The 25532-nt window shown below is 37.5% G+C and overlaps 1 protein-coding gene and 1 long non-coding RNA gene across 2 annotated transcripts in view; one reads left to right on the top strand and one right to left on the bottom strand.

The window, feature by feature from the left end:
- The window catches only part of LOC135084380 (uncharacterized), a 104620-nt gene that overhangs the window by 33422 nt on the left and 45666 nt on the right, over window positions 1–25532 (bottom strand). The window contains exon 5 of the mRNA XM_063979155.1: window positions 21115–21240. Within this exon, the coding sequence (XP_063835225.1) occupies window positions 21115–21240 (126 nt within the window). The remainder of the gene's footprint in view (window positions 1–21114; window positions 21241–25532) is intronic.
- Window positions 22154–24300, top strand: LOC135084597 (uncharacterized). The gene is made up of 3 exons (XR_010259899.1): window positions 22154–23505; window positions 23753–23823; window positions 23997–24300. It is a non-coding gene; the product is annotated as an uncharacterized LOC135084597 (long non-coding RNA).

Below are 25532 nucleotides of genomic sequence, written 5' to 3'. Positions count from 1 at the left end.
AACTAAAGTCTACGAAGATCTTGGAAGCATATACCGAGCACCGAACTGACAGAGACAATTGAAACTGATTTGCCCGATACCTAATATGGGACCTTGACACCACTTGAGCCTGAAAGAAATTGATACGACAGACTAATGGGATTCTTGTCAATATTGGCACATTTTCAAAACTGTACCAATTTCAACAAATATTATTAGACCAGGTACTTAGATTGTGTAATGACAATGAGTAAATCATCTACAAAGATTTTCAATTCATGCAATATCAATATGTATCCAACAAGTAAGTATTTAATCAATACTTTCCAAGATTAAATTATGTTCATGATTCCAAAAGAATGGTAGAAGACTTCGCAAAATCAAAACAGAACCTATTAGCTATTCAACTTGCACACTAAACGTCATACGCACCTGATAAATCCGAAAACAAAAATAGTGTCATCAACAACAAACAAAATACCTACCAGTCCAAGTAAAAACATCCACAACGTTATCATAATTGCACCAGTCGGTGTAACTCAGGGAGCGATTACGGAGCCTAATGAACTGATAGACGCACTGACGCCGACCGCATTCGTGTACACAACACGTTTGACAGCCGACCACTTAGTTCCGGGTGATGATAAAAGAATAACTTTAATCGAGCACAAAATTAATCTTGAAAATCTAATAATGATATTTATACTGAACAAAAGGAGAACATCCATCAGATGTTTAATGGACCCGCCAGTTCATGTTTGCATAAGCAGCTTTGTCAATGCTTTGACAAAGCTTTTAGGAACTTGTTTAATCTAAGACACAAGCAAAGTGAAGGTTATACACATATTTTGAACTTAGCTATTTAAAAACAGTGTACAAACAAACATAACAAATTTTTTGGGCGTTATCAAATTAAAAAGACATGAAAATTTCCAGCACATACAAAATTCGAACGCCTTAATAACTTCTGATCCGATTAAAGTCATCCGGCGGATCGCGGATAACCTAGGAAAAGAAAAAACAGAAAACCTTTTTCGTACAACTCAAGAAACATACCAATAATAATATCGAGCTAAAAGAAATCTTTCGACGAAATCCAAAAAAACCATTAGTTATGTCCCAGTCGCGAGCCTCTGGGGAAATATTCGTTCGCCGACAAATACTTCAATCGGGAATGTGAGACAAAAGGGAGGCACGAGTCACGACAGACGGAGGCATTTCAGCAAATGCCGAACATTCTGGAGCTCTGACGATGGTAAATAATTTACGTGTTTCAAAATCGTGACCTATTTCATAACAATAGCGGCCCCAATATTGAACCCTGGCGAACACGAATAATTAGAATTTAAATTAGGCATTGAAGTTTATTTTTTTTTGAGAGAAATGTTAATCTGCCTATGACCATCTTGTTATTAGGAATTGCGATAAAACAATATTTTTTCTGTTGCTACAAACACTATTAATATTAAGGTAAGATAAATATCGCAAGCCTTACACAGATTGGTAGTCATAATTTCACACTATTTCCTTTCAAAACGTAGATTTTTTCAAATAGGACAAGTCAGGTATTCAACTGCAATCACACTTGATGTTATTGAAATTCAGTCTAGGATGGTGCTTTTGCCCTGTAAGTTTTCTATCCATCAGGCGTTAAAGATTACCAGTGACTATACTTAAATCTAAAACACTGTTTAAATCTAAAATTACCTTTCAGACAGCGTCCTCCGAGCCAACATGGCCACCGTCGGCGGCTGTCTTCCAGCAGGCAACGACACATTCCGGGACACCCGGGGCGGCACTGAGGTGGCCATTTTGATATTTAACACTATTGTCACTTCACTTGCACTTTTTATTCTGTTCACATAATGTTTTGGAGCACTGGTTAAGGTTCTTGATACTTAGATATTAATTTATAGGGTTTTGTGTGAGTTAGAGATTTTACTGTAATAAGATAAAAATGAATGTTTGACAGACTCAAGATCATTTGTCATGTACAAAACTATATCATCAATTATGTCGAATAATGTTTACAAGAATATCTTGGACAATAAATGTAGAGCACAACAATGATCTAATTTATAGCCTCGGAAATATTCCAAAAGCAAACTGGGGCGACTAAAATACGAGTCAGCTCATCATAACATTTCCTAGCTGCATTGCATTAAGATAAAGGATGAACCTACAAACCAAGTTTTTAAAATAAAATTAACATAATCGGGCTCAAGCCAGTACTAATGAATCAAATGTACCAACATAAGTATATGGGAAGGGAACCTAGTTTATAACAACAAGAATCTTATAAAGACAAGAAGACAAACTTAAATAAAAACCAACAACAAAGACGTTTACATAATAGACGAAATTGATGAAACTCATAATTTAACCAATATAATAATCTAAAATACAACCCATTTCACACCTAACGGACAGGCACAAATATCCTAAACTTGTAGAATCCGCACGTCACGCGTAAATGGAATCTAGAATACAATGACGGCCGAAATAAACACCCATCAGAATATCGCGCTGTCTTACGATAATGTAATGGACGCAGGTGGGTGTGCTTCTGGCGATTCTGATTCCGATCAACTTGAAACCGATAATCGATTTTCAATTATTTGTTTCGATGCTAAATTCGATTCAGATCCAATTTTCTATCGATATCTGTCGATAAAAATGAGTCCGATTGTTCGATGAACTGCGAAAGATCGGTCACCTGACTTCAAGATTAAAAGTCAGTCACAAAAACTTCAAAAACGTAATGACTAATGATAAATCATAGTAGTAAGATAATTTTGATCCATTTATCGATCATTAAGATGAATTTTCTGTAATCTGTTTTATTTTATTTATAAGGATTGTAGACACTGATCTCTTTATACGATCTCCCATATTGAAAAACAAAGCAAAGTCATCGTTAACGTCATCATTATCAATAACGCCACTCACTGCACCCATAGACACCGCTCCATATGCCATACTGGTCAATGCCTATGCCTTTGATCCAATTAAGACCTAACACTGATGGTAATTATGCCCATAATCAAACTTTGAGGAATTGTCGCACGACTGTACATGGGGTTGGCACATTATGGTTTGTGTTATAAAACACTTTGTCTATTTATTAAAGATTAATAGTTTAACTTAGGAAGTTATTGCAAATCTCCTTTCGTATATGCTGTTGACAATGAGATAAAATATAATAAGCTCTTTGCCTCACTTATAATGAAAAGAAGAGCACATCTGTATTCAGGGAAATGTGAACATGCAATTTTACTTATTCTTCTTCACCTTTTATGCATGATAAAGTGTAAAGACATTTTAATCAAGGTTTATGCTACTTTTAGCTCGTCCAATCATGATTGTATGGTATCATTTCTTTTATCCGTCCCGACTGAAACATTTTCACAAGATGGCGATCGCTGGAAATGAGATTCTTAGTCGAAGCTCATCTCCACTTTTCATTACTAGATAGAAATCAAACGTCTGGTATGTATTGATTTTTTGCAGATATTTCTTTTTCATTTTCTTCAAGTTGAATGACAACTAAACTGAGTTTATGAATACGTACACTTGTTACTATTTTGGCAAAGTCTAAACATTATTGAAAATTAGCAAAACAGAGCAGCGCTTTAATTTTATTTCTACAAGACCAGGTGACGAGTGATTTAGTTTTTACGATGTTTTACAATGCCTGGAGATAATTTATTCACCTGATAACCAAAGTATATTGAAATTAACAGAATTCTAATCATTTACATAGATAATAAATGTCACTAAAACTCTTGGCCTTCAAGTTGAGTTAAATAAGCCAAAAAATAACCAGATATAAACAAAGCAATACTTCCTAGTAACGAGTCATAGCTTCATAGTTTTGCCACTACATACAGTTACATATTAACATAATACACGGGTGCACTTTCCATAATCTCTCCATGGCTAATTGTTTATTTAATTAACTGCGTCTCGCTCGCTTTGGGCAACAGTTTGTGATGCATGGCAAACAGCTTTCAAAATTCATTGTGTTTCAGACAACTCGTCTTTGAAATAACATCCAAAATAATAAGAAAGTAACAATAACCTTAGTTAAAAAGTTGAGTATAATGCAAATAAGAATTTTCCACGATACAAAATGTCAAAATCTTTAAAATGAATTTGATATAAACAAAAGAGACAATCGATTAAGCAGACTCACCAGAAATAAATTACCTTCCAATAAAATATTACATCAATCGAAGAAATCGTGTAACATCAATTTATTAATTATCAAGACACGCAATTAGATCGATATTAAACAAACAACTAACATAACTAATCTAATAATAACCAGACACCGAGAAATATTATACACTATCAAAACCAATCAACAGCAACAGCGCGAAAAACAAAAATGTTCTTTTCTCATAGAAATTCACACACTTTTCTCACTTCCCCTATGTCAAACAATGGCTAATTTCGATTAAATCTTATCGATAAACACAATTGAATCGAAAAACAATCGTCTATCTAACCGTTAGCGAAAAAAGGTTTAGCGCCTCACGTCTTTTCTACAATGAAAAACGCTTCGGCGTAGTTTTCGAGCGCGTGTGAACTCCGCGCGGCGGTAAGCGCGACTGGCATAGAAATAGGGGGTGACTCTATGTAACAAGGGTGATTACTAACTAGGTATTGCCTATTCCATGTACCTTAGAATAGACAACACAAGTTTTGAAGGTCATAGGCATGATAAGCTTGTGCCTTATGCAGTTCTACATAAAGGACAATCACGTCCAATCAAGATCAATCACAGATTGTTTGGAAGAGGTCTGCTTCTAAACAAAAGGGGTGATGACCTACGTTGTCAATTCTGGTCACATTATTTTTTATAACATCTTTAATAATACGTAACAAACATCCATAAATAACTCGTGCGGTTATAACGTTTAGAGTGAAGGAGACACGATCTTTTGTTTACAAGGCGACTTCAAATTTAGACAAATGAGTTATAGATAAAGTGGATAACCTGTTGAAATCATCAAGTGTACCTACTCGTAGTATGAACACAACACTTCTCCGCACTGATAATAATACCAACAACAAATTAAGAGTTCTCTAGCGTAATTACAATGCGAATAAATTCACCGTTTGTGCGGTCAGGCAAAAATAAAACGTATGGATGGCGGCACATCAAGGTTAACACTGTGGCTCTTGTGTCGCTGTCATAGATGCTGTTTTGCAACAAAAATATAGAGGCTAATGTGACTATACATTGGCTTTTCAAATCTACGTGGTTGTTACTCGGAGTAGTTAGATATTTTATTATTGCGCTGATATTCAAATGTATTTAAATTACTGTATTTCAATTCTACTTCTAGCAAGATAGATCTCGTAATTATCTTTAAAGAAATGGCTTAAATTGTTACTGTTATTTATTCTTTTTTTTTTACAGAATAGTATTATGTACTGTTAATTGCGAAAAATCTAAAACGTTAAATAACGGTATCGTTGTGGCCAATGAGCTGTTGTCACAGTGTGACATTGACAATACGTCAATGTCACACTAGGATCAAACGTCAGAATAGAGGGTCGCGCGGATGTTTCCCATGCCTTACTATAGTAAGTGTAAAAATACAAGTACACTAGCTAACTGGGAGAACTTCGTACTACCTATTAGTCCCAAACTAAGCAAAGTAATAATGTTAGATTCTAATGGTCAAATAATTTTTCAAATCGGTCCAAAAATTTTGGATGTCTATTCAATACAAACAATCATATCTTTCCTATTTATAAAATTGATGGAAATTACCTCGATTCAACACTGGATCAAGATCTAGGGCACGCGAGCTACACCTAATCCACCACTAATCCATGGAAAAACTCAGCCCTCAATTAGTGCGTCCACACGGGTGGAGTTTTCCACCGCACCCTTGGCAAACATGGGCATGGTCCAGACGTTCCTTGCCGACTTTACAGCTGTTGACACTGCGCCGCTTGTGTGGACGAAAACACATTTGTCTGGAGCGAGCTACGGCGGAAAGTTTCGACGAGTGTCGTTGGACTTTTCACTGTATTTGGAAACCAAAAATAAACCTAGGTGTTATGGGAGTTAAGTAATTGACAGCGACAAGGTGGGATGTAATGGGCTTTGACTTCGTGAAATAATGTTGTCAGCGTTAAATAATTCGTGACACCCAAATTGGCTAAAAATTTGACAACACAATTTTGGTTCTTTACATAATGTCGTCAACATAGACTCCAAGATGAAATGGCGATACATTCTATTCTATAGCACCATACAAATTACTATGATATTCGGTGCCATAGTAAAAGATGCTATACGTGTACTAATAGCGCAAGAAGTAATTAGTTCAAGTGTTAATTAGGTCAATTTAAAGAGAAGTAGTAAAGGTTACTGAGACAATATTACAATTACAACTGGTGATCAGAGAGTTGATCTACTAATCCCAAGTTAAATTCCCACGTGTGACGTTTTCAGATTTTCCATTGTTTCTGAGAGCTAAGAAGTAGTCTGATGGCGCCATATCAAAGGTAACTCATGTCAAAAGACGTCAGGGTGTTACAGCCCACACGAAGAAACATAAAACCCCGTGCCATTGCATTGCCAACGCCATTTGCCATTACACAGCATGGGTCACCCAAGGTTGAGACCTACGCCCCATTCTTAACCTTAATTCGCGAGGTGGGGACAGATATGGGGCGAGCGATGACAGTGGGGTTATTTTTGTTGCGATTGTCTGTAATCATAATAAACTGGGGATTTTAACTGCGCTTTTATTGTTAATCATGATAAATGAACATTCAGACACACCTTTTGAAATTGACGTGATATGAGGTTTACGATTTTAACTAACGTAGATAGCTACAAGATCCGTTAAACTAATCCATGGTGGTTAGTCGACAGACGATTGTCTCGCCATCGAGGTCTAATAAACACACAACGCCATCTCTTAATGAAAAGACGAACTATTTGCAAATTCAAACACACGACTTTTGGGGTCAGCCGCAAGAGCCACTAAAACTTTATGCCCACTTTGAACTTCGTAAGAGCCACCATAACTCCTTCGCTGGACAACATACGTCACCCTGACCAGTCCAGATGTAGAGTGGCTCGTAAAGAGCAGCGTTATGGGTGTACCGCCCGGACTGATGACGTCAAACGCCTTGGTGCCACCAAATTTTCCGATTTGAGAAATGTACAGTTTGCCTCAACCTTTTTCACTTTTACACCAATTTGAGGATGTCTTATATCACACTTCACAGCAAATCAGCCTCAATTCCCATTTTTTGACGCTCGTGGACCATTTATGGTGTTTTCTTCATAGTTTCTTCTAACGTCATTATTATTATTTCTCACATCTTGAAATGCATATACTCGACACTGACAAAAAAGGGGAAAAATATGAAAAATGCTTATGATAGCTTATTATCTAGTTAGCTCCACATGTACGGCTTCAGCTATTTCAAGTAACGTAGTATCGTATTCATACCACATTGTATCACTAAGCGTACAACTATATCTGTTACATCACAGCATTACAATAATCTTACTCGCAAGTTCATAATATCACATTGACCTCTTTATCAGTATTCTTCCAAGAATTTGTATAATTTTTGTAACTTTGTTTTGACTGTGAGAATAATTTGTCAAACTACTGATAATTATTATTTATTGCACGTAATAATTTTCTACAATAAATACCAAAATGAAACTTTGTGTGTCAAAGACTTTCTTGCATTAGTCACTACTCAAATTCAAATCATTCATTCAGTACTTAGGGCTTTGTACACAGCCGGCCAGGGCACCAGTACATGTCCCAAATATAGCTTGCCCTTTCACCACTTCGAGACACCATATAGGCTGGTGCTGAGTCTTCTCAGCACAGTGGTGGAAGAAACTCAGTCACCTCAGTTTTTTATAAAATTTATATTCTGAATGATAATAATATGACATTGATGCTAGAAGAATATAAAAGAGAAGCTTAATTTCCTATTCATTTGTTTCTAGTAAATCCTTTATCAAATTATAGGTATATCAGAAGAGCCGAAACTAAAACGCAATTCCCACCCAAGGTCCGGGATCAAATTGAATAATCCCTGAACCAAATTTCCTTGTAATATCATTTTGCTTCCCTGTTTAGCGTTATATTGACTTGCTAACGCCACAGAACAGTAGCAATGGCTTTAGAAGCTTCACTCTAAATTAATTTCTCGAATTCCCTAACGTATAATAATACCAATACTGGAAGACACCTGACAAGTATTCATGAGACAGAAAGTACAGAATACCACTTGACAAGTTTACTAGTTGACAGTGTTACCAATTTGAAAGAATAAGTCTGAAACAAGCCTACTGTTCCCAAAAATATTGGTGGTGTAAGGTTCTAGAATAATGTTTACGTAATTTCCAAACTCCAAATATTGTATTAAAACCAGCCTAGCTTTTAGGGTGAATTTTTCTTCAGTAATGACTTTTGCAAGACATAGTCAATACACAACAATTTGAAAGACCCGAATTCCAGCATGGCAAAATTCGCGTTTAGTTCGATCAAACACTATTTAATATTTATACAGCCATGTATTTACTATAACATATAAAGCTAAGGCGAAAAGTCCCAACGAAAACATATAAACGTCCGAACGTAAAATTGTACATATAAACAAAGAAGTCGAAAGGACACGCGCACGCGCCGCCGATACCGAAATAAAACGCGGAATGGGTCAATGATGTATGGAGCCGGCCAGATGCTCCGGGATATTTCATATCGCCACAACGTTATTGAGATTAAATTCTGTATTTAATGCGGATGGTACCTGGCATGATAAGGGTATATGATTCACCTGGTGAATGGGTTTGTTCAACTCTCAACGTCGTTATGGAGAGAGAGAGCATTCAAAACAGGAAATCTAAAAAAATACTTGGTACCTAGTACCTACATCATTTTGGTTGATTTGACTGATGGATACAAAGTGGTGAACGAATCTCGGTGGAAGATAATTTCAGTATGATAAGCATGAACACATATGCTTGAACAGCCATAAAGGTTGTGTATCCGCTGCCTAAGTAGTTACCCGTAGAGTGACACTCAGTGACAGTGGGCGGTGATAGGCTAATGCAAAGGCAACATATCAGACCGTAAATATAATGTTAGTTTGGAAAGAATGAATGTAAAATATTAATACACGTATTTTTAAAAATCTTCGACGACATGTTCAAGAGCTGTGCACATTTTGCGAAATTGACAAATACGCCGGCTCGATCGCACGGCGCGTGGGCGCATGTCACAGTGACATCTGTCAAAACTGCAACATGGCGTGCGGCGGAAGTGGCAGCGAAAACTCAATTAGCGCGTGCGCATGTTTTATAGCTACTGCGGGTAGTACGTTTGGTTTGTCGGATGCGAGTTCGTAAACATATTTTCATGGCCTCTGAGGATTTCGTTGAACTGCAGAACACAAAGTTATTGGTGCATTCGAGAATCAATTTCGGCACTAATTTACCTAAGTAAAAGGAAATTGAACATTGAATATGTATCCGCTTGTGCTAGTTTGAAATCAAAACTTGGAAATGAAGATGTTTTAAAAATTATTGGTACAAAATTAGGTATAAATGTACCAAATATTTTTTTGATATTAACGGAGATTGCCGAGATGATTAATGATGTAGCTAATGAAATATCATTAAAAGAAGATCTAAAACTGTCTCAAGGCAAAGTCATAGATAACCATTATAATAATATCCACATTCCGATTCAATTAAAACAAAAAATAGACGCCGACGACGTCGTAATAATGCAAGCCAAATAATTAAGAGGAAGTACGTCGTATCCGAGAAAACACGCGATCTTCAAACAGCTGGGCGCGATCAAAGATTAAAACAATAGTGATTCAAAGTAATTGATCGAAGCAACGGTGGAGAGTATAAAAATATCTTCGTAAGAGATTACTAAAAGAGAAATAGTGCAGTGTGACATTGAGCTTGAAATACCTATTAAAAGTGACTTAAATAATTTGTGCCTCAACCTTATTTTCACACTTAAAAATTCTACACCTAACTAAAACTGTGACAAAACCAGGATAAGAACTAGAATATGGTTATATGATATTGCATCAATTTGATTAGAATTCGTATTGGTTAGGCAGTGATCAGATGAGTTAAAAACAAATCGAGCTTGATTTGTTCCAAAATCATTATAGAAAATGAATATTTTTATCATCAGCTAACGATGATACGTGTTCACGAACTGTTGGTAGGGCGTACTATACATATTTGGGACATGTATAAATGTTCTGAAAACGGCTATATTTCAGATTATGCTTTACCCGGATCTGCAGTTCACTGAGCAGGTAGATTAAAGTACGAGCACAGATACGGCAGCTATTTTCGTCAATTTCAGCGAACCGTCTTCGTCTTGACACCGGTGACCCAGTGCCGCTATTCCCGAGCTGTGTTGAAACCGCGACGGTTTTTAAGCCATCGGACACGGTTAAAGATGTTTTTCCACGAAAATTTTGAGGCTAAAGCTAACCGATAAAAAAAAATTGAGAATCGAGAGATGTGACAGACGCTAGACAGGAATATAAGTCAGGTAGAAAATATCGTTCCGATTTGAGACGACTCTCAGTTGAGTTGAACTATCTATGAACAGGGTTCTGGAAATGAGAGTTCACCTACTGGTAAATTCTCAATTTCAGTACTTCATTCAAACGACTGCTGTGATCTCTGTTTTTATACAGATGGAACAAATAACGCTATCCCTCAGCTGAAAACTTAGGTGGAAACGCAGCCTAACCGTGACAGAAAACCGCCAGTGGGCGGTGATGGGCTTGCGAACTGCGCGGATGAAACAATAATGACATCTGTGACGATGTAAATAGGTTCGATAGTTGTTCTGATTCTAATAACGACAAAGTTTATTGAAATGAAACTAATGTAGACATTTGTGACGATTTGGATGATAGGTTTAATAGTCGTGTCAGTTTTGATCGAAAAGAGTTTTGTAAGATGAAAGGAAGTGACCTGTGTGACGATTTAACCGATTTCTGTTCTGAACCGAAGAGTTGTTATGAAAATGTTTTGGGTGAATCGGTAGATAGAAATTCAATTATTACTACTAAAGCAGAAGCAGTAAGTCTGGCTAAGAAAACACTGTAATCATTACATATACCTACATAGATGAATTGTAAGGATGCCAATTACATTAATTTGAAATCGATGGGAAAATGGAGCCGCATATCCTTTCGCTTCATTTGGCAAACCAAAGCTGTAATTGTCAATGGCAACCATGTAAAAGACATGATACCCTGATCGTCTCCCTAATTACAGTGTCTAATAGCAATATTCCCTAAAGAACCACCCCCTGCCATTCGCGCGTCCCCCTTTCATGCAGACTGGGTTATTTTCCACTCGGCTGTCAATCAATCGCGGTTATCTGTTATCGTGAGTGGGGTTTAGCGCTGCCTCCGCTTAATTGATAGTGTGTCGAAAGCGTTCCAATGTTGGCTTCAATCAGAATTAGGATAGAAAGTGCTTGGGAAAACCTTGGACGGATGATGTTTGGAAAAATGGGTAAATCAATAAGATATGTCATATATTATGTCATCTAAACAACTGAAATACTCGTGCTTTTGAATATTATCTTATAGATTTTAATAAAAGGGACGTCAGTTACACCTGAAATTACTATTACTATTTAATTCACGTTGTTGGGGAAATCCATAAGAGGAGAAGTTTCCTAAATTTTTTTCCGATGGAATTGAGAAGGAGCATACGTACGCGTACGCTGTGAAGTTCATCCTGTCGTTGTTCCACATACTTTTCTAAATAAATAGTATGTGTTCTAATGTTCCAAGCCATATTATGTTCTAAGCCTTAAGTTCCTTCAAGCTGTATCAATTACAGTTGATAGCTCAGTGGGATGTTTGAAATAAATAAACAAAACCTTTCCAGGTTGCGTCAGCAGCGTCGACCTTAGAGTCATAACCATGAGTGTTATCGGCCCGGCATGGGGTCGCGACCTAATTTCCACCATCGCCCGGCTTTTTCCACGGACTGCATTAACAGAAACAGACTTGTCTGTTTGTTTACAGTTTGTGTGTTTTTCTTCGGACCCGCTGTTTGGAGTAGCGTCAAGAGAAAACGAGAATTTACGTTAACTGGAATTAAATTCAATGGAGAAACGTTTATCATATTTACCAAAAATGAAAGGTCAATATAGAAATGATGATCTGATGATAAATGTGCTTGATCTGAACTAAAAATATCTTCTATCAGGCTAGAAAAAGTTGGATCATTTAATTAATTTGAACTATAGCAGGAATTGCCTTCAATGAAAGTTATAATGATGATACTAAAGTCTTTTACTTTGACGTGGAACCCTCAAGCCACCCTCAGATTCGCACTTGCCTTCTTTTATTTCCGTCGATCCAAAAAAGTTTTCGTGCCGCAGCGTAATCAGTTGCGAAAATACATTTCATTGAGCCGTTAAAAGGTTGCCTTGGAATTGAAATCTTCTTTATCAATATTTACGTCGCACTAATGATGCATTGTGGAATCTATTTTCAGAAATTCAGGAAGTAATCTACTAACAATTCTAAATATGTGGGTAGCTAAGAATTCTTTAGGAACTTCAAAGAAACTCCAATTCTCACAGAAGATTGTAATTTCTAAAAAAAAATTAAAACTCAAGATCATCATTAATATAAATCGGAAGAAAGATACTCAAGGAACCAAAACAACTAGAATTTCAGGGTTGGCCTGGATTAAAATCTAAATGCTACATTAGAGCAGCTATTAATAGAAATTAAGACCCACTTTACAAAATGATACTAATAGGCGAATCTTAAGAATCTAGAATATGGGAGTGAAGTGAAAACTTCGCATTAGCAGATGATGTAGGTAGAGATTGAAAAGGAAAACTATTCCTAAACCACGCTATCTCAGTTTGGGAAGCTGTCAAAAGTGACATGAAAGAGACAAATAGTTAAGTTCAAATAAGAAAAGTGGAACATCCACAACACTACTTGATAGTCATAATAATATTGAGCATGATAGAGTAGTTTTATAGATGCCAAAAGTGTCCAAGTCTAAATCAGAATAAGCCAAAGAGATACATCTGACTATTGTGTTCTACAGTGCCGATCTTGTATCGGTCGATCATCAGCCTCATTGTTTACATTCTGCAATGACAACAAACATATCGGCCGAAGTAAAAAGCAGGAGTTATGGGCATTCCTCCGGGAGCATCGCTCGCGCCAGTTGGGCAGCGCTCGAGTGACATTATTTCTCAATAAAATTATGGACGGTGGTGCAAGTGACAAGTGGTTTCACCATCTTACTTCATTTATAACCAAGCCCAAAAGTCTGTCAAACTCCAAACAAAAACACCTGTTAAAGTTATTGTTACGGTTAAAGTTAAGGTGATGCAGCCTTAGTATGCACAGAGTAACTCGATTATTGTTGGACAAATTCTCCATTTACCTCTAGCCCGTGACAGCTCGCGGTTGTTGCTCTTTTCCGAAGGAATAATAACTTTATGAATAGAATCGAGTTTTGAGAGTACACACAAGTAAATGAAGACAAGAATAGAACGACATAGCCATAACAACAATCAATTAACGCAAATCTGCTCCCGCTACAGCAGCCTATGCCTTTGACACTACCACATGTAAAGCTGGCGCGTGCCCAACAGCGGCCGATGCAGTCAGTTCCGAACGCAGGAATTTCATTTTTCACGTTGCAATGTTGCCATCACCAGACACCTACAAAATTCATCTCTATTGGGTTATTAAAGAACACGTGGAGGGAAATCGATTTAGATTTTAGGTGTTTTGCAAAATATTTTTCCCACATTTTTAGATAGGAATGCGTTTTATCAGATCTTGTTTTTGTTTTGCTTTAGTGCGCAGTGTTTATATGGCGCTGGAGAGATTTTTCGATGATTGTGGAAGGTCGAACGTTCACCAGTATAACTACCTACTTAGGTATCCAGTTTTCATCTCCCGATATGCGTCGAATTTAAATTAATGGGGATAGTAACTGACAAGAGGTATGTATAATGGATGATATGTACTTTCCGCACATACTCTCAAAGGCTGGGCAGGCCTTTGTGCGTCAAGGGTGAGCTCACTTTATTCGCAGCTGAATTTCGCCCAAGCTTAAAAATGACATGCAGTTTCTTATACAGTCGGAGAGCCCTTAAAAAGAGGCCATTTGTATAATATCAAATGGAGGAGATATTTCAATTCGGGGTGAATATTGAATGGAGCTGAGAAAAATCGATCCTTCATAAGAATTTGCAGAAATCATCGAGAAACGCGCGAGCTACCGAGGTCACTGCCCTGATCGAATGCTGACATTGTAAAATGTTTTCAGAGCTTTGTCAATTAAGTAATATGCTATAGGGTAAGCAATCTATTGTCAACTGTATAGAATGTATAGTTCCAGAGCTTAACTCAGTCAGACTCAGTCCTGAGGTATAGGAGCGGCACGGGAGGGTATTTTTGTAACGTCAAACGTCAGCGAGACTTCAGATATGCTTCAGATTTGTATGCTCTGTCACATCATAAATGTCACTGTTGCCAGGCCTGTTCATCTCCGCGAGTTTACATCGAAAACAAAACACGCACGATGGCCCACCTACAGGATACTATTCGACAAGGCCTCACATACGAGCGAACATTGACTCACGCACGCGTATTCTTGTGTATGATGGAAGAAAATAAAGAAAATGGTGTACTAAATACTGTGCAGTATTTAACTGCCTAAATAATAATAAAAACACAGAATGTACTTTTTTAAGTTGCCTCAAGACACTGAGAGGTAAATAAGTAGTTAATATTTTATTCATGATAATTCATGCTAAATCATGTATTTCCTCCGCCATTTTCCGCAGTTTGGCACCTCACGTCACATCATTTTACCGAAGTTAGCCCTATAGCTTCGGCGCAGTGCCGATCACTGACGTTTGTCAACAAGATGGTGCTTGAATCTTGAGACAGGACTTAATTCACAACCACACACCCTCACAGACAGAATCCAGACGCTTCCGATTGGATCGGGTATCAACGCACCTGTCCGACTGAGCCGCAGCCATTGTGCTGCTTTCCGTTACAGACAGAGGCGACACCTCAGGGACTGAAATAGTGGGGGAGGGAGAGCTAGGGATGCGATGCGACTCGATGTTTATTCGAGTGAAGATTGAAATAAGTATTTCATAAATGGGGACTCGTCGATTTTCCAAACCAAAAATTCACACCGACGTCTATATCAAAAAAGTAAAACAGTGTCAAACTTTTCAACAATTCAAAGTTTGTTAATAAAAAGTGGTAATTGTCTCTGAATTCATAGGTATTCAATGAAAATGTGAAAAAAAATTGGAAAGCATTTGGGCGTAAGATAGCCAGTTCCTGTGAGGTTGAGGATTACGGCAGAATCTCGCTTCTACCTTCAGCCTGTTCAAGTGATCGCTTTCCATCAGGTGAGATGAAGGCTTCAAGCGTCCTATCATGGTGCAATACTGTGCATGGGGATCAATGCCACCTTCAGCCTGATCATCACTTTACATCAGGTGAAAATGCAGACCAAGTGCTTCCCGTCGTGGATCATGGTTTTGATGAACGTCCCTGGTAGACCAGCAATGTCCCATCACTACTCTACACTGAAGGACAGATACCTCCATCCCTAACTTTATTGCATGTCTGTGTTCGGTGTTGTTTGCTGTCCAACTTTGTTTCGTACAAATGAAATGAAACTGCGAGATTAACTTGCGGACCGTTCCGTTTACATTTTAGTTTATCCGTTCGTTGTTTGTTTACTTAAATCAAATCAAATCATTTATTTGCATTAATGGCCAGGCAGCGACCTACGTCGCTTGTTGTTGTACCGATTACGAAGCGAAAACGATTGATTTTATTTACGATTTCAACTTTATAGGATTTGCCACATGCGGTCTGCGATCTGCGGTCAGGTCAAAGTGAACGCAACAACATTGTCAATCTCTATTTTGTGTAGTGATGCGATCTGATAGTGCAGGCACGAGCAAAGAACACAATCTGACAGGTGCGGACTGCGTTCATTTGACCATCCAGTTTGACAAATGCTTTAGTGTTTTCTGTCAGATAAATCATTTCTATTCTATTTCAAGATAGTATACAATAGGTAGGTAAACTTCAAAATCAAAAAAATCAAAATCAAAAATGTTTTATTCGTTAACAAACCAACTTTTACAAAAATTGTGGTGACATACCTAGTAAGTAAAAGTATACCTGTATCAGGTAGTCACCGCCCATTCAGACAGTGCTAGTTTTGGGTAAGTTTAACAAACAAAAAAAAAAGAACAAAATGGTTATTAAGAAGGTATAGAAAATTTGAAAATATGGTGTTTGTGTGTGTGTGTGTGTGTGTGTGTGTGTGTGTGTGTTTGTGTGTGTGTGTTATGTTGTATTATGTTAAGTTATGATAGAGAGTGATTAATTTTACGTTTGTATATGCCTTTTTTTAACTTTCAGATATAAATTTGATAAATTTTATATATTATTTTTTAAAAGTGTTTCGGTATCCGAATAGCTAAGCGATTTTAACCAGAGTGTAAGTTTCTCTTTACAAGAGTGAGATGTAAGCGGATAAATGCTCAGTATTTTGTTAATTTTATTGTACAAGAAACCAGCTTGTCTAGTAAATTGCCTGCTAGCAAAGGCTGTTTTGGAAGGAATAGTAGGAGCAGCTTTGTCCTTTCTTCTTTTGTTATTAATTTTAGGGTCATAGTATATACTTTTATGTATTTTCAATATGGCAGTTAATATATATAGTTTTCTTATAGAAAGGAGATCTCCGTGTTTATAAAGTTCTTCAGTAGAATGTCTGAAAGGCAGAGAGTACATTACTTTAAGTAACCGTCTTTGCGTTCTTTCTACCTCCAGAAGTTTCGTTTTGGTTGAGCCCCCCCAAACTGAGATTCCATAGCAAAAAACTGATTGAGCTAGAGCTATATAGATTTTATTTATGAGGTCCTTAGTTGTGACATGCCTAAGCTTCTTAAAAATCCATGTAAGTTTTCTTATTCGATTCATTAGCATGTCCAAGTGTGAATGCCAAGACAGATGAGAATCTATAATAACGCCTAGATATCTAGTAGTGGAAACTCTCTCAATACAAAGACATGTACATGTGTTTTGTTGGGAACTGTCACAAATATGTAGTTTGACTTGAAAGTTTTCTTCCGGTTGTGTGCGTTTATTTGGTGTGAAGCAAATAAAATTACTTTTTTTAATGTTTAGTGTGAGTAGGTTTGTGTTTAACCATTTTTTTATAGTTGTAAGTCCTTCAACTGCTGTCCCTTGCACATCGTCCCATGATTTCCCAGTAAAAACTTGGGGCTAAATGCATTTAATTTTTCTACTATCGAACCCTCAGTCAGTCAGAATCAGAGCAGTCTCACGACAAACAAAACACCATGGGTTCAAGTCCCATCTGAGGCTGTTTTTAATGCAAAACAAGGCATGTATGACCGCAATCTCACCTGATGTTAAGTGAGATGCAGTCTAAGAATGGTACATACCTACCTGCCATAATCTCGCGTTGAAAAGGCCCGGATTATCTTGGTTAGGTGAAAACTACTAAATATAGAGTAAAAGTCTTAAGATATTAATATCATTGGCTTAACTAAAGATGTATCATCTTCGGTTTACGTTATAAATGAAGCAAATAATGTGGGCCCGTAATAACAAAGTGTCGGGTGACGGCGGCTCATTGTTGGATGCCTGCGATTGTCTATTGTCGCATTGTCTGGGCCGCATTCATAAGCGGGCTCACTTATCTTGTGGAGATATTAGTAATATCGAGACTGAATCAATAATGGACTTTCGATTGACGCTATCTTTCCCGCTATTGAGAATAACCTGCTCATGATAAAACAATATTGTACAATCTACAATACATATGTTCAGGTGGGGATTCTTGGATGGCTCAAACTTGGAGTGCTCAGTACGGCTAGCACGAAACACTTTCGAGTTCAAATCGTTTGCGTACTCGAATCGCCATCAAAAGATTTAGTACGAAAACTACAGCGCCCTTGTGAACGTGTCGTAAAGTGAACTTAGTATGAGAAATGGTTGAACGAAACTTATTTTGATAAGAATCAAAATTGTCATGTTATCGTTTAATTCGAAGGTTGAGTATTGAATTTTGTCGAATACGCAAACGATTCGAAGACGAAAGTTGTTCATGCTAGAGGTACTGGTGTGGTTTTGTTACCCCGTCGACGAAGCACATGATGTCGTGCCATGCGTGCCCGAAAAACTGCACGCAGGAAGATTTAATTAAGGCTACTGACAACGCCACTCTAGTTTTGGGCTGACACTGTGTAGGTTTGTTGTCGACACGACAAAAAGAAGTAAAAGAATAGAGATTTCGATAGAGAGAGTGTGTGCTATAGAAATGGTAACTAGAATCGAGAAACTCGCAATTCTACACCCACAGGGGTTGATGGCTACTCATATGTGACACCAGGATGGTTTAGACCACAGTAATAATAGAATAATGTCAAAAATTGATATGACATCGACAAATATTTCACTTCAATGACCACGGAATCACAGGCTAGGCGCCTTGATAAGTACCTACTGTTTTAAATTAATACTTTATCTGCTAGGAGTTTACTAAAGTCTGTCTAAAGATAAGGCAATGGTTAATAAATATCTATAAATACTAATTTACCTACAATATAGTAATATTTATTGATTACCTCAAGCCAATAATTTCCGTATGTTGCGGAAATCATTATAATGATAATAAGTAAACCAATTGTATTACCTATCTATCATATCAATTAAAGACTAACTATTGAGATAGTACTGAAAACATGAACTAATTGAGTTAAACACAGTCGACAGCACATCGACCTACCAAAAATTGTGATAAAAACTGTTTTGCAAAGAAAATGAATTTACTGCTCTAAAGAATAAGTTTTGTGGGAATCAAACCTGCAACTGCTGACTTTGTGATCTGAGTTCAAACCAAGACAAGATCTTATTAAAAATGCTTTTAAAAAATAACAATGAAAATTATTTTTAAAATCGAATAATATATCTTACCCAATATTATGAAAATCAACACTTAGTTAACCTTTCTAAATAAAACACAACAAAACCAAAATACTTGCACTAGAAAACTTTAAAAATGACCGCCAAACTAGTCTCACAGTCGCCAAAACAAACAAAAATATGGTTTATTTCATCACAAATAACTCTCAAAGTCGATTAACAATTATATTCATACAAAACGCCCGCAATGCGTTAGCTATCGCGTCCCGGGACACACTGAAACTGAAATCCGTTCCACCTTACAGATTTAGTATAAAATAAACCAGTATTGTGAGACCCCTCTCTTCATTTAACACAAATAACGTCTACAGCTCAGGTTATAACGGTATTAAACTGTCCAGACGCCTTGACCTCTCATTTGCACCTTAAACCGTACGCCATAAAGTTCAATTTATATTAGAAATAATTTTAACCGCCCGAAATGTATTGACCTGTTAATGAGAAGCGTTTGGTTAAACCTCGAGGTCACTTTTAATTGGACGAATTTCGCTCGTAAACTATCGAAAATTTTGTCGAAATATCGATATTACCTAATCGATTGTTTTCATAATCAAGAGTGCAACGATTCCTATTAACTAATAACCCAGTCAAAAACAACTCTATAGCCTTTAAAATAAGTTTGAAATTCCATTGCAGTTAATATTAGAGTTAAGTTGTTTCGATGTCTACGAAGTGTTCCCACTGAAATGAAGTTGGACGATAGTTTCAGAAAAAGTATAAAACGGCAGGATTAATGTCTGTCTGTAGCGACTATATTTGGATGAAGTATTCCAACAATGCAGTTTATTTATAGGAGTTGTATTTTAACAAACAAGCATGTCTGCGTAAAGAAAATATGAATGGAGGCTGTCCCACAATGGGTGAATCAAACTGCTAGGGGAGGTAGCACTACTAATGTACTATCCCTAAAAAATATGAAAAAAAAATAAAGCGCATAAGGACACAAAATAATTTTTTTTTTAAAGTGAAAATAAATCAGCTTTGCCTAAGTATCTGGCTATAAATTGCTGCGTTTGGAGTTTATTTGTACTTTTTTCTTACTAATATTAATTGTACATCACTGTACATGATCGCTTCGTTTATCTGTAAACAAACTTTTGAAAATAATGACTAGATTTCGAGTTTAGAGCACTTTATTTAAAAAAAAAATCCGAACTCAAAAATTTTTTTTCATATTTTTTAGGGATAGTACATTAGTAAAGCTACCTCCCCTAGCAGTTTGATTCACCCATTCTGGGACACCCTGTATACAAATCTGAAGTCTCGCTGACGTTTGACCGTTTGCCTCTGACTGAGTTAAACAATATACCTATAAAACGACTTATTAAGATGTAATATTTAACTTGACGTGCCCTTGTCGTAGTTACTCGTAGAATGATCAGCAGAAAAACACAAAGAAGAGTTATTAAGAGAACAATTTACAGAATTTTCCAGAGTTACCTACCATTCTAACAATGTAGTTAACAACTTCATTATAACAGCGATAGAAATCTTGCCGTATTATGGAAAAATATCCGAGACTATGAAACGTATAATGTAAGAAAAAATATAATAATAAAGGTTTAAACAAGAGTTTTTAGTAATGGTTTTCTTTATACTTGAAAGTGTTGAATGAGGGTTTTCGCCAATGAAAAATCCGCCAGATGGCAATACGTAGACGCGAGGTCCAAATGCTGCATGATTGGTTATTTTTGACATGACATTGACAGATATGTCAAAATCCACCAATCACGCAGCAGTCAGACCCCACATCCATGTCCCGCCATCTAGCGGATCTTTCATTCGCGAAAACCCTCATTGAAAAGGCTTAAATTTATCCGCACGAGGAATTTAGACCTAAAACACAGTGCTCCATAATTCTTTTAGGAATTAAAAAGTGCATTTAAAGTGCTATTATCACCTGCTCATTGTAATGAAAAAATCCTCTCACACATTAGGTAGTAACCTACCACTACAAAGTTGGTTCACAGCAGAAGTCACATTTAGCGCCATCTATGAACAGCGCCGCGAACTGCGTACTAAACAAAAGCAACTCACTGGTTGGTGTGCGCGGTGAGGCGGTTCGGGTCGGAGGCGTTGCGGTGCTTGCCGCGGCGCGGCGCGTCTCGCTCGCGGCAGCTCTCCGCTCGGTTCACGCCGCGCGCGGCAGGTGGCGCTCGCCAACTGTAATAGGAAAAATTTTGTTGATTCACAAGTTCCAAAAAGTGTGCCAATACCAACTATTCAATGTTTCAGTAAACAAAAAAATGAATTAAAAATTAATAAGATTAGAAGCTGAACTTTCAGGATTAATTTGAAGAACTCTCACCAAGGTTTAAATTTGTTAGTCAGTCAGCAGCCTAAAAGGTTCCAGTACACTACGCGAATGTTACAGAGTAGTAGTAATCCTAGTTATATGGTGAATGACTGCAACAGCCCTACAAAATCGGCGCGTAATCGGAAAGTTATCAGTTTTTTGGCAACCTTCAAAAGAGTCGTGGCGTAGCATGGCCTGTGGTGTTCACTCAGTAGCCCATTTTTTATATCATCGCCGACTGCTAACCGGGAAAATACACTTTATCACATCCATCTGAAGACAACATTGTGTGGTGATGGTGGGGGCCTACTACTGTGTCCAGCTCACTTGTTTTCACAACTCACCTGATGGTAAGTGATTACCGTCGCCCATAGACACCCGCAGTCCCAGGGGCGTTACATGTGCGTTTCCAGCCTTTAAGGTGAAGATACGCTCTCTTCTTGAAAGCTTGCAGGTCAGGCTTATCGTTGTCATTCGTCTCCTGTCTCCTTGCTGACTATCCAATCATATGCCTACTGGACTATTGACATTGACAGTAACGCCCGTATTCACAAACGTTACTATGAGGTCTCACAGTGAGGCGTGGACGCACAGGGTGACACATAAACCAATTACAGAGCTCTATTCAACGCTGTCCGTTCGATTTGCTGCTTCACTTAAGCAAGCATCGTTTGTGAATACGGGCGTAAATTCCCAACTCACTGGTAGTCCTTGCCAGGTGTCTCCATGATGACTATCCAATCATATGTGAACAGGTCTGTGCTAGGTAGCTATAATAAAACCGTGGACTGTATGTACTATATCATTCTATTTCGCTTTCAAACTAGTTCTACTACATTGTTCTACTTTGATAGACCTAGACAGACACATAATTTTGGGCTCCTCTTGACCCAAGGAAATGGAAAAAATCAAATTGAACCGCGTGTTAATCGACCCTCAGTGCCATCTAGTATCACTTTGTAACAACTAAAACCCAACATAAACAACAGTACTATCTTTTGATACTAGATGTCACTTTATACACATATGTGACTTCAACATGCCGCCCACCAAGGACAGAATGTCCTTAACTATGACCCATACATGTCTAGTATAAAACCTCTCGTATAAAAACCCTCACCTCGCGTATAAAAACCCATGTTTAAGAACCCCTCGTATAATAAACCCTTTACATATTAAAACCACTCGTTTAACTAAACCTTAAAACTAGTAAATCAAATAATATAACATTCGTTAACAGTTAATTACTTATTAACCAGTGAAAACCAATTTTAAAACTACACATTTTACATTTACAAAATACAAGTCATCCCATCAGTTCAGGGATTGTCCTAGAAAATCTTGCCAAACAACCACGTACTTGGAGACAAGTTATCACCCTACAACAAAATTGTATCCCCGACTGCCGGCTCAGAACTTTTATGAGCCTGTTAATAAACCTTGTATGAAAATTGTAAAATGTCTATAAAATATCAATTGAACTTATTACCTACCTAAAAACCACGAACTGAACTAAAGAGTGAAGAACTGTTTTCTAACAAAGATTGGTCTACTGTACCTATTTGAACATAAAACCCTTTAACTTCTTGAGTTTAGTGTATGATAGTTTGTTCTCTTAAAAACCCTTGAAAAACTTTCATAGACACTACTAACAACTTAGTCATCCAAACAGCTCCACAAAACTCAAACTGCGGTATACCTACTCATTTATCACCGAAGTAACAGAGTTTTGACACTAGCAAACTAGCCCAACGGGAATTTCCCTGATGCAGTGATTACGCGTAAATAAACCCCAGCAGCGTAAGCAACGTTGAAGGCATCTGAGAATCCCTGCAGCCCTGCAAAGCATCGTCTGATCGAGTGCATACCACCGCGGATACTTCAGCTAAGTAGTAACTCGTTAAGTAAGGTAAGTATTCCCATCTTTAGATAACTCTAGTAAGTTCTTTCTCTCACCCTATTCCAGCTATCCACACTGCTTGATAACTTCTTCGCTTAAGCAGTTGCTATCCATCCTAATGGACTGAATAGATGCGATACAATACAACCAATATAATTTTTCTTTTTCTTACAGGCGCGGACAGCGGCGGCAATTCACCGAGTACTGAAATTCATCATTGTTCCTGTTTCAGGTAAGTCCCTCTTTTATTTTATAGTTGAAATCCCAGTTGTCCTTCTTAGTCCTTTTGTTCCTCTTTGCTCTAATAACCCTAGTAACTCTTCTCGGTTACATAACCATTTTTGTCCTATAAATCCCTAATCTGTACTATAAATCCCTAATTTGTACTATAAATCCCTTTTTGTACTTTAATTCCTAATTTGTTCTATAATTCCTAGTTTGTTCTAAATTCCTAATTTGCTCTATTCTTTCTTCTGCAGTTTGACTCCATTTGTGGATGCGTCAAACACCACTTTCGCAGTTGATCTTTCTTCCTTCATAACAGCATGTGGTAAGTATACTGCTTGTTCTTTATTGTACTTAGTTTCCTGTTTTAACTTCATGTGTTCTAGCTGTGTATTATCCTCTGTGTATCTTCTGTTCTTTAGCTTGTTGTATCCGTAATAAATCTTCGTTCTAAATGTTTTCAATAATTTTCTGACCGATGTTTCTTCTTGTTTACAGGTAAACACTTCTTCGTGGTATAGACACTTCACTCTACATCTTCCATCTGCACTCCGACGAGTGGTCGCAGTGAAGATTTCTCCGCATCGCTGTTCTTTTGATGTTAACTTTCTTGATGTGAATAAAGTTTCCATATCCAAAACCTTAGAGCGTTTTGAATCCAATTCCTCTACAAACGCATGCAACACTGTAACTCTATTTTCATCCGCAGCAGTATTTATCGGTCCAGATATTATCCACCCAAGCGTGGTGCACTGTGCCACTGGCGAACCCGTAGGTCCCCGTAACAAACCATTCCTGAATATCTGACTACATACGTCTGCTCCCAGAAGAAGATCAATCTTGTTCGGTACGTTAAATTGCGGATCCGCTAAATAAACATGTGATAATTCAACCAAATTGTCTAATGAAACTCTCTGTCCTGGTAAGTATGACGTAATGTCGCTAAGAACATACGCCTCTACCTCTATCTCAAAACTCGGATCTAGTTTAGATTTAAGTGTAAGTGAAACCATAGATCTGGAAAACACAGAAGGTTTCGCATCACCCAAGCCTGATATGTTATTTGTCACATTTATTTTCTTTAGTCCCAAACCTTGGACCGTAGCTTCTGTCACGAATGAAGCTTGAGAGCCTTGATCTACTAAAGCCCTACACACGTGATATTGGCCTGTCCTAGACTTAACGTCAACCAATGCTGTTGCCAATAACACATGACTGCTCTTAGTCTTCGCGCAACATGCCATGTGATTTGCAGTCTCAATTGGCTGCGTATCATGTTCTAAACCTTTCAGATTGTTGTCCTTCCCCGCACCTTCTTCTACTACTTGACCTAAAAACCCTGAACCAGCAGTCGAAGTGGGGGATTTCCCTGAGTGAAGCAAAGAATGATGCCGTTTTTTGCAAACTCGACAATTGGTGGGTGATCGGCAATACTTTACACCATGGTTGCTTCCTAAACAGTTATAACACATTTTGTTTTTGATAACAAGGTCACATTTGTTCTCATATCCTAAGCTTGAAAACCCTTTACAAAAACATAACTTGTGTTCCTCACCACAAAACTCGCAAGAGAATTTTTGAACATTAGTCGCATGTAAAACCCTAGTATGACTAACATTCTGCCCGGTATGCACATTGGAAGCTGACTGTCTAGTGAAATGTTTAGGTTCGATACATTCCAAAGCCCGAAACCTATCATACAAGAAATCCTTCATTTGATCGTAAGTTGGTAAACAATCAGACGCTACCGTTCTAGCAATGTGCAGTTCCCACTCCTTGCGTGTCTCGGGGTCTAGTTTTGAACTCAACAAATGTATGATCATTATGTCCCACGTAGAGACATCTATCCCTAAATTGATCAAAGCATTTAAACAATCTGAGGTTGTGTCAATAAAATCTTTCAAAATGCTTGCAGATACAATATTGGCATTTCGTTGGCCTAAAAACCGTTTCAAAATGTTGTGTGCCAAATATTTTTTATTACTGTATCTTTGCTCTAGAAGTATCCAACATTGATCGTAATTAACCTCAGCT

Source organism: Ostrinia nubilalis, chromosome 26 (assembly GCF_963855985.1).
Source record: "Ostrinia nubilalis chromosome 26, ilOstNubi1.1, whole genome shotgun sequence".
NCBI classification, from domain to species: domain Eukaryota; kingdom Metazoa; phylum Arthropoda; class Insecta; order Lepidoptera; family Crambidae; genus Ostrinia; species Ostrinia nubilalis.
This window is presented reverse-complemented; position numbering and strand designations above follow the sequence as displayed.